Genomic DNA, 9504 nt, shown 5'->3' on the forward strand with positions numbered 1-9504 from the left:
CAATTTTAATAGTCCTAAGATTGTTTATTTGTGATCTGCGAATAAACCAGTCACACCCATAACAAACTACTTCAATAGTATCCTGAAAATACTGCTACAATAAAGGAATTTTATTTGCAAAGAAATGTTAAAAAAAAACAATAGAAAAGCACAAGAGGGTGAATTTAGAAGACTATAAGTGTAGAAAAGAGGAGAAAAATTACGAGATTACTAGAGATAATCGTTGATTGCGCTATTAATTTTTACTTACCGGAACCGGCGCTAGAAGCGATACGTGGCCACAAGTCAGCGCACTCCTTACCGACAGGACCGGTAATTGCGGAGCCCTTCATTTCACCCTTGGGGTTGATGATAACGCCAGCATTGTCTATAAGGGTTTAGCAGAGGAGAAAGCATTAATATATTGTGGTGCAAAAGGTTGAAAAATAAAGCATATCTACCCTCAAAGTAGATGAAGACACCGTCGCGTCGGCGCCATGCCTTGCGCTGGCGAATAATGACAGCGGGCATAACTAAGAAAATCACCCATTGTATAAATCAGCACTCAAGTTGAGTCGACGGAAAACTTCAGACTTACCCTTCTTCCTCAACTCGGGTTTACCCTTCTTCACGGTAGCCATAACCATGTCTCCAACACCAGCAGCAGGAAGACGGTTCAAGCGGCCTTTAATGCCCTTAACCGCAATAATGTACAAGTTCTTCGCACCAGAGTTATCTGCACAGTTAACGACAGCGCCGACGGGAAGACCGAGCGTCATGCGCAGTTTGTTACCGGATGCTAACATAGAAGACAGACATACATGAGATGGCATTCTTAGCATCACATCGCGAATTGCATTATTACTTACCACCACCGCGACCTGAAAAAGCGAGTGAGCAGAGCAAAAGCGAATTAAGAATAAGTTAGCTTCCAAGAATATAAAATAATAGATAGTCCCAAACAAAAAGAGCAGCGATCCAATCGTTCGATGATACAGAAACTATCATTGCTTGAGATCGTGATCGGATTTGATATGGTAAAAAATACGCACCTCTCTAAAATAAAGAATTTGAAGAGTATTAGCAACAAAAATTACTCTAGCATCCATCCATCCATTCATCCATCACTATTCTCAATATCTTTACCTTAGACATGTTGGCAACTCAAAAATAAATTTATCAAAAGCTAAGTATTGCGGATAGGAAGGAGGAAAGAGGAGGATTATTGCTTCAAAGTGAGTTACGTCTTGTCGAATTAGATTTCAGAAAAATCTTATACCTTTGATTGTCATCGTATATTTTTTCTACGGTACTGTTGATTCAAGTCCAGCTCTCTTTCTCCCTTTCAGTAGCACTTGAAGGATGGGAAAATGAGAGCCATCAAAGGTAAATTATATAGGATATTATATATTAGCATACTCGATCTATAAATCATTTTTGTTAATTTTATAATCTACTCTTTTCTAGGAATTCTAATCGAATGGTATATCTATATATTTTCCAAGCATTCCATTTTCTTATCAAATAATAACACGCTTCTTTCTACTCTTGCTCTTTACCAGCGATCCAACTGTTAAACAGGTTATTCTTAATCTCAGTGATCGTGATCGCTTTCTAATCCAAGATCTTGACGACCAGCACCTTTTTATTGATGCCACCTGGCTCGATAGAATAAGATACGAGGTTGAACAACTGCTGGATGAAAACACATACAAGCTGGATGTTGCTACTTGAATGCAGATACCCGTAGAAATGAAAATAAGTAGTTCAAGGCTCTTGCTCATGTATATCCAACCCCTTGTGATTTTGTATATATATACCCATTTTTTAATTTGTTCAAAGCCTATATCTTATTGGAATGCGCGAAGAGTAGGCTGGTGTTGGAACTATACATTTGCGTTTGAGTCTGAACTATTTTGGAAACTCGCAAAACAATGCTAACGAGCTAGTCAAAGCAAATAAATGTCATATATTAATTGAATAGTTGCGCTTATATTCTCTTTGTCGTGTTGTTCGATTAAAGAAAAATTAAAGAACTATGCCCATATCCATTTTGGGCCCAAGTATTTCCTAAATGCTGCTTTTCCAAGGTTAATATCGCATTATGAGCTCTCAATTAAAAGGTGCTATTTTTAATATTAAATATTAAAATTACCATTAAATTTTAATGGTAGTGTTGCTGCGCCACTTTATCTTTGAAACCCTCCTGAACAATCACATTAGGGAGGCCCATACAACAAATTAATTATTTTAATCCAGATTGAGTGTTCGATCATAATCACATTTCACTTGATCACTTCGTGATCTATGCCAATCGTTGAAATTATACAGTAGATTCTAATAACTGGCTGATATTTTTTTCTAAGATCGCTGTTTATTGAAAAAGAACTGATAATGGGCGATGAAAGCCAAGCTTCCACCCCTGCTAACAGCGAGGCCCACACCGCACCACAAGCTGCCGATATTCGGTCAGTAATCGTGGGGTGCAAACTCTTTGTTTTGAAGGTGATGCCCAATGAATCCGAGTTCCGTAAGGCTGAAGTACTCTCCATTCGTAATACTTCACCCGATAGCGACCCGAGCAAAGCTGAATTTTATGTCCATTATTGCGAATTTAACAAGCGTTTGGACGAATGGGTTCCTGCCGAGAGACTGGATCCATCGAGAGGGGTAGAATATCCAAAGGTGAAAAAACAAGCATCCAACAACAAGGCTCTAGGTGGTAGGGAATGGAGTCCGGTGGATGCGTCCCCATCTCCCGCAGCGCGTGGACCAAAGGCTGGGCGACGTAAACAAGGGAAAGCTAACTCTAAAGACTCAGCGCCTGCAACCCCGACGGCAACGCCGCACCATAAAAAAAGAGAACCACCATCCACGATTGCTGAGGACGATGCGAAGAGTATGGAAAGTGAGAAGCCTTCCGGGCCTGACGCTGAAGCCAAAGGTGCCGAGGACGACGACGAGGATATGCTCGATCTCGATGCACCTTATAATACTAACCAGCCTAAGACACTGTCTAAGGAGCAAGAGATCGAGAAGCTTCGGACATCGGGCTCAATGACTCAGAGCGTGCACGAGATCTCGCGCGTAAAAAATCTCAATCGAATTCAGATTGGGCGTCACGAAGTCGAAGCTTGGTACTTCTCCCCTTACCCCCAGGAGTTCGCCCATGCGGATACAATATATGTGTGCGAATTCTGCCTCCTCTATTTCCTCTCACTGAAGCAGGTTACACGCCATCGCGCAAAGTGCGAGCTTCGACACCCCCCAGGCAATGAGATTTATCGATATAAAGATATCTCCTTCTTTGAAATTGATGGACGTAAGCAGAAGACTTGGTGCCGTAACTTGTGTCTTCTCTCCAAGTGCTTTCTGGACCATAAGACCCTTTACTACGACGTCGACCCGTTTTTATTCTACTGCATGACACAACGAGACGATTATGGATGCCATCTGATAGGCTATTTCTCGAAGGAAAAAGAGTCGTCAGAAAACTACAATGTCGCTTGTATTCTTACATTGCCACAATACCAGCGAATGGGCTATGGGCGATTGCTAATTGCATTCTCATACGAGCTGTCGAAGAAGGAAGGCAAGGTGGGGAGCCCCGAGAAGCCCCTCTCGGATCTAGGGCTGCTGTCATACCGTGCCTATTGGTCAGAAGTGATTGTAGATTTGCTGCTCAATACAAAGGGAGAGATCACGATCGATGAGATCAGCCAGGCCACCAGTATCACAAACCAGGACGTCCAGCACACACTACAGAGCTTGGGCGCCCTTAAGTATTACCGTGGACAGCATATCATATGCCTAAGTGATGGTGTCATTGATAAGCACAATAAAAGCATGAATAAGCGTCGGCGGGTCATTCATCCCGAGTGCCTGCAATGGAAACCGATCCAATTCACAGCTGCCCAGTTACGATTTTTGTAAAGTCTATCGCCCTCATCATCCTTCCTATTTTTGTTGCTTTGTATTCTAGTTCCTTTTTTTCTTTCCTCCTTCAAATTCTTCGTTTCTCCTTATTACAGTCGATGCTTTTGAGATATTTTATTATTATTACAGTTGCTCTTGGATAATCACATGAAATAAAGCTAAAGCATTCTATTCTCTATGTTGGCAATACATTAAGCGCCCTCAAATTAGGCCCTATTTCTCTGGATGATATCAAGCATTTCTTCCACGCTTGTGACTTTCTCTCTGGGTTTTCCGACCTGCTCTCCCCTCTCAAACTCCAGAGCTTCCAAGGCTCTCCAATCCGAGTACGATACCGGCTTAATTCCTTTCGCCTGGAGTAAGGGCAAGATGCTCTCAGCTCCCTTCTTTTCTTCCCTTGAAGCCGTCAATGTCTCCTGATCCTGTACTATTGATTCAGCGGTCTCGTACGCGTCATGCATTGTAGTTGCAATAACTCCGGTTGGACCACGCTTAAGCCATCCAGAAGTGTATAAACCTGGTATCTAAACGAATAGAGATGTGTTTAGAAAGAGGATAAGGTTGAATGGGAGTGTGCGGCTGCTTACAATTTTGCCGTCCTCAACGATTCTCCCCCGCTCGTTTGGAATTCTTCCACGCTTAATATCAAACGGTGTATCTTCCAATGGGACACTCTTGTATCCAATACTTCTCAAGATCAGCTGTGCATTCAACTCATCGGACTCGCCCGTAGGTTCAGCTTTGGCCTTGGTTGGGTCGTCTCCTATTAAGCGGTTGACGTCCATCTTCACACCACGCGCATGTCCCTGAGAATCAAGCAGAATTTCGCGAGGGCTTCGCAAAAATTTGAGCTCCCACTGACGTGAACCTGTAGCAGCGCCTCCCTTTTCTAGAAGAGACATCAGGCGCTTTATAGGCCGATTCTTCGAGAGAAACTCGGCATGGTTTTGCAGCTCCGCGTGCAAAAGCTCCCGGTCTAAAACAAGCGGATAGCGCATCATTTCACGTAGCTCTTTAGCTGTGAATGCGACCTGCAATGGGCCTCTTCTTCCTACTATAACTACCCGCTTTACATTGCTGGCCCTTAAAGCTTTTAGAGCGTGCTCAGTCACGTCGGTTTTCGCAACCTCCTCCACCGGCATTAATAGCAATCTCGCGACATCCAGTGCGACATTGCCCATTCCCACCACTGCCACGGTTTCCACTCTTTCCAAATCTATTGGGAGATCTCTGTGTTCTGGAAGCCCATTATACCATCCCACGAAGGCTCGAGCTGAAAACACGCCTGGAGCAGATTCATTTGGGATGCCGAGATGGGTGTCTTGGGAAGCGCCATAGGCAAGAATGGTCGCATGGTAAGCGGAGCGAAGTTGGGAAAGTGGCAGAGAATGGGACGCAACGAGCACATTGCCATAGAATGAAAAGCGGGGATCACCAGCAACCTCGTCAAATCGATTCATGCAGTTCTGGATACATCTCACATATCGAGTTAGGCGAGTTTATATTAAGCAAAACAAATTAAATTCTACCTTAACTTCCGGATGATCCGGCGCAACCCCGTAACGTACCAGGCCATGTGGTACGGGTAGAGCTTCGTACATATCAATCTGCGCGCTCGGGATCTCCTTCAGCAGCTTCTGCGCAGTATAGAAGCCTGCCGGTCCACTTCCCACTATCGCAAGTCGCAGGGGAGATGTGATAGAAGATGAAAATGCGCGGAGCAACTGGAACTTTACTGACAACATCCCTAAACCCAACTTGCAAATGAAGAGGAAGTTGTCGAGGAGGTTTATAATGGTGTCTCCTAATCTCACGTAAGCTTTAAAAATTGAGGGGAAATCAAAGGCAGTCATAAGTGACTGCCAATTAATGTTGTTTGTTTACAACCGTCACAGGGAACATTCATTTGGGTAATCGACGTTTATTCAAGAGATTGCTCACAGCTAGTATTCCATATATTAAAGCTATAGAGATTGATTTTGGGCAAAATCAATTAATTCAATTGTCATCAGATCTACTTTTTCACTCGTTCCATACATATTCATATCATGCCAAAAATCCGTCCCACCCAGAAGCAGAGACACGATCCTCTACATGTGCAGCTTGACTCAACAAAAAATCCATCGACTCGTCCCACATCTCGGAGTAAATTTGCAGCACGAAGTGAAGCGCGCAATGCTGTTCAAGATTCTACATACGTCGATGCTAAACTCTCAAAGAAGATTCTAAAGATCGCGCGGGAGCAGCAGGATGAAATTGAGGCAGAAGAAATGAGCGATGAGGAAGAGGAAGAGGTGAAAAATGAGAGGGCCACAGAACGAGTTCACTCTATTCGGGATCTATTTGATAGTGACAATGAGGAGGATGTAAAGGAAGATTACGAGGAACTCGAGGGAGGCGATGAAGAGATCGAAGAACTCGAGCTTGATGAAAAAGATCAAGAAATTCTTGAAGCTTTTATGCCCGCAGCACCGCGTGCACGGAGAACTCTCGCAGACCTAATTATGGAGAAAATAGAGGCTCAGCGAGGGTCAAATAAGGACTTACACGGGGAAGAGGAAGCAGAGGGAGAAGAGGGCGAGAGGGCCATGCCACCTGGAATGAATCCTAAAGTAGTAGAGGTGTATACTAAGTAAGTATCATAATTGCAGTTATAGGTGCCTATTTCTGCCTAAATTTTGAAACTAGCCAATCTACATTTACCATTGATTTGCTAAAATATTGTTTTTCATTTTCAGAGTAGGAACCCTCCTATCCAGATACAAGTCCGGAAAACTGCCCAAAGCTTTCAAAATTATCCCATCCCTCCCCAACTGGGAAGAAATTCTCTATATCACCGTCCCTGAACAGTGGACCCCCCATGCGACCTATGAAGCCACCCGTATCTTTGTTGCTAATCTTAAAGTTCGCCAAGTTCAAAAGTTCTTCTCCTTCGTGCTCCTGGATCGTGTGCGTGATGACATTCAAGAGAACAAAAAACTGAATTACCACCTGTATATGGCACTGAAAAAAGCCATGTTTAAACCCGCGGCCTTTTTCAAGGGTGTCCTTTTCCCCCTCTGTGAAAGCGGCACATGTACTCTGAAAGAGGCGGCCATTATTGGAAGCGTTTTGACGAAGGTTTCCGTACCTGTGCTACACTCCAGTGCTGCATTATTACGTTTGGCAGAAATGGATTACACAGGTAAGTTGAATCTGTGAGCATGGGGAAATTTTGGCCCTTTTTGACTGATCCGCTATTCCTGGTTTGCTTAGGACCGAATTCTCTGTTCATTCGCGTCTTACTCGATAAGAAATATGCCCTTCCCTACAAGGTGGTTGATGCGCTTGTGCACCATTTTATCCGCTTCCGTACCGACTCTCGTACAATGCCTGTCCTCTGGCATCAAGCATTGCTTGTGTTTGTGCAGAGATATAAGCAGGATTTGACACCTGAACAAAAGGAAGCATTACTTGAGCTGCTACGACACAAGAGTCATGAACTTATCACTCCTGAAATTCGTCGTGAGATCGCTAATTCGGTTGCGCGTGGGGACATAATAGGCGAAGCTGATGATATCATGATGGACGATTTTTAAAATTTTAATTCGTTTTTTTTCCTTTGTTTATTCTTTTCTACTTTTTTTTTTACACGTATACTATTTTATCATAGTACTTTTTATTTTATTGAAATAAAATAAAGAAAATATATCACACATAACCAGCGCTACTTCAAAAAAAGGCAAAAGCAATACAATATTAAGTTATATATAACGGCATATAATTCTATAGAGTATACCAAGTATTTTAGCCAATTGTCCGGCCAACTCCACCTGCAGTAGAGACCAGCTCGTCAATCAAAGACCTTAACCTCCTTCTCTGTTGCGAAGCACGTAACACGTCCCCTGGCTTCAGCTCCCACATCTCATCCCTGGGCTGCGAGGTTAGTAGTCGTTGGACGAGGACGTCAGTAAAAGAAATCACAAAAACCCCACAATCGCTACCGTTGTTTTGCTGGGGTGTTCTCATATTCTTAAACTTTGCATCTGAGAGATTAATGAGCATTTATGTACGGTATGGGCTGAAAAATGCAGCTAAGAAATGACCCTACCCCATACCAGATCAAACGTTGAATATGCATATTTTCTTATTAAAGGCCCCCCTCTTACTCCCAACAATTGACAAAATCTATTTGCAGTGCGCTGGGCATGATGCTCATTGTAGTCGTTCATCGAGTCGTAATGATAAAAAACCCGGGTGGGTCGATAGAATACCAGAAGTGACCAGTGTGAGCCACCTGCGCGATGGCCATCGTTGTTATCGTTAATAGGAATAAAGAGTACGGTGGACCTAGAAATGGCGGGAGGCAATGCTGAAACGAAGTCGGTGGTATCTGGTAAAATAATTCAAGCAAAAAAAAGGTTATAGGGATAATGGTAAATAAAATATAATGCAATGGGAATCTCCAACATGATAACGAAAATTAAATAGTTAAAACTAGCCTTTTGCGTGGGAGATCAGGTGCACCATCCCTGGTCTTAATAAGAGGATATGACTATTTTCACCCAGTACTGTTCGCTCTAGCCACCTAGGAATAAGAATAACTTATTAACAATAAGAGACTCAGAATGAGATCCGGCTGCCTGGCATACTCATAATAGAACTCGATGATGGTATCATTGATCCAATCATTGGTATCAAGTAATTTCACATCCTATATAATGAAACTATAAACCAAAAATCTGCAGGTAAAGGATGAACAATGGGAGCAATTAACCTCTCTTCTTAAGATAACATCGTGGTAATGTAATATATATTCGTTGGGCATTGTTTTTCAATATTCTCAAAAGGGGTAAAAGTTTGAAGAAAAGGGTTTCCTGCGGCTTGTAATAGAAGCTTCAAATTAGAACGGTGGCAAAAGCTTCTAGACAGATTGGGAGAACTTCCCGAAGCAAAATTAGGAGATTGAGACAGGATAAAAGCACCTAAGGAAATCTCTGACGGTTGAAACCCAAAGAGTGACAATTGGTCGCTGGTATCTGCTTGTGGACGGAAAGCCCGTCTATAATACGACCATACCTATGCCTCTTTTGATAATTTAGCCTGCATATCCTCGCTATCTTGAACATACTTTGATAAAGCTAACCGATTGTATCCCTGGCAATCATTGATTTAATGTAGCAAACTTTAAACAGACCATTCAAACGCGTATTGGTATTCTTGTGAATAAATTCAAATGTGCCCATAACTATTAGACAAATAATGAGATAGATTTTTTCCTTCAGGCGCAAAACTTTATGTAGGGCACTTAGTTTTATAAACGTTTTATATTATAAAACGTTTATAAAAAACATCGAGCATAGTGAAACTTGGAATTGAAACATTAGGGTTCTTACTAGGGTTGTAAAAAATACCGCTAAAATATAAAAAATACAAAATTTGTTTTTATATTTTATCGGTATCTATAATATAGATTTTGGAAACTTTCCAAAAACTCCCCAAACAGCTTTAGCCAATTATCCTAATGAGGACTTTTTGTAGGGAGGAATTTAGCAAAATTATCGAAAACCCTAGGAGAAAATTGCCAAAATAATGATGTTCGTAATCTGG

General features: G+C 42.2%; 6 protein-coding genes across 6 annotated transcripts; 3 read left to right on the plus strand and 3 right to left on the minus strand.

Annotated features, from left to right (window-relative positions):
- Positions 1 to 164: 164 nt before the first annotated feature.
- On the minus strand, positions 165 to 987 carry VTP21DRAFT_5365 (60S ribosomal uL14 domain-containing protein; the record flags this gene model as incomplete). Its single annotated transcript, XM_069395878.1, has 5 exons — positions 165 to 172; positions 251 to 367; positions 441 to 512; positions 578 to 860; positions 943 to 987. 5 exons carry the CDS (start codon positions 985 to 987, stop codon positions 165 to 167), a joined length of 525 nt encoding a protein of 174 aa, XP_069247933.1.
- A 362-nt stretch (positions 988 to 1349) lies between these two features.
- Positions 1350 to 1713, plus strand: VTP21DRAFT_5366 (uncharacterized protein; the record flags this gene model as incomplete). Its single annotated transcript, XM_069395879.1, has 3 exons — positions 1350 to 1365; positions 1447 to 1462; positions 1542 to 1713. The coding sequence occupies 3 exons, from the start codon at positions 1350 to 1352 to the stop codon at positions 1711 to 1713; spliced, it is 204 nt and encodes a 67-aa protein (XP_069247934.1).
- Positions 1714 to 2373: 660 nt separating this feature from the next.
- On the plus strand, positions 2374 to 3912 carry VTP21DRAFT_5367 (uncharacterized protein; the record flags this gene model as incomplete). The annotated part of the gene is made up of 1 exon (XM_069395880.1): positions 2374 to 3912. One exon carries the CDS (start codon positions 2374 to 2376, stop codon positions 3910 to 3912), a length of 1539 nt encoding a protein of 512 aa, XP_069247935.1.
- Positions 3913 to 4121: 209 nt separating this feature from the next.
- Positions 4122 to 5768, minus strand: VTP21DRAFT_5368 (uncharacterized protein; the record flags this gene model as incomplete). Its single annotated transcript, XM_069395881.1, has 3 exons — positions 4122 to 4439; positions 4503 to 5381; positions 5445 to 5768. 3 exons carry the CDS (start codon positions 5766 to 5768, stop codon positions 4122 to 4124), a joined length of 1521 nt encoding a protein of 506 aa, XP_069247936.1.
- A 195-nt stretch (positions 5769 to 5963) lies between these two features.
- On the plus strand, positions 5964 to 7493 carry VTP21DRAFT_5369 (uncharacterized protein; the record flags this gene model as incomplete). Its single annotated transcript, XM_069395882.1, has 3 exons — positions 5964 to 6547; positions 6654 to 7099; positions 7171 to 7493. The coding sequence occupies 3 exons, from the start codon at positions 5964 to 5966 to the stop codon at positions 7491 to 7493; spliced, it is 1353 nt and encodes a 450-aa protein (XP_069247937.1).
- A 208-nt stretch (positions 7494 to 7701) lies between these two features.
- On the minus strand, positions 7702 to 8722 carry VTP21DRAFT_5370 (uncharacterized protein; the record flags this gene model as incomplete). Its single annotated transcript, XM_069395884.1, has 5 exons — positions 7702 to 7940; positions 8006 to 8287; positions 8397 to 8482; positions 8547 to 8608; positions 8672 to 8722. The coding sequence occupies 5 exons, from the start codon at positions 8720 to 8722 to the stop codon at positions 7702 to 7704; spliced, it is 720 nt and encodes a 239-aa protein (XP_069247938.1).
- Between the last annotated feature and the right edge of the window lie 782 nt (positions 8723 to 9504).

This window comes from Calcarisporiella thermophila (genome assembly GCF_041956535.1).
Source record: "Calcarisporiella thermophila strain CBS 279.70 unplaced genomic scaffold VTP21scaffold_22, whole genome shotgun sequence".
NCBI classification, from domain to species: domain Eukaryota; kingdom Fungi; phylum Calcarisporiellomycota; class Calcarisporiellomycetes; order Calcarisporiellales; family Calcarisporiellaceae; genus Calcarisporiella; species Calcarisporiella thermophila.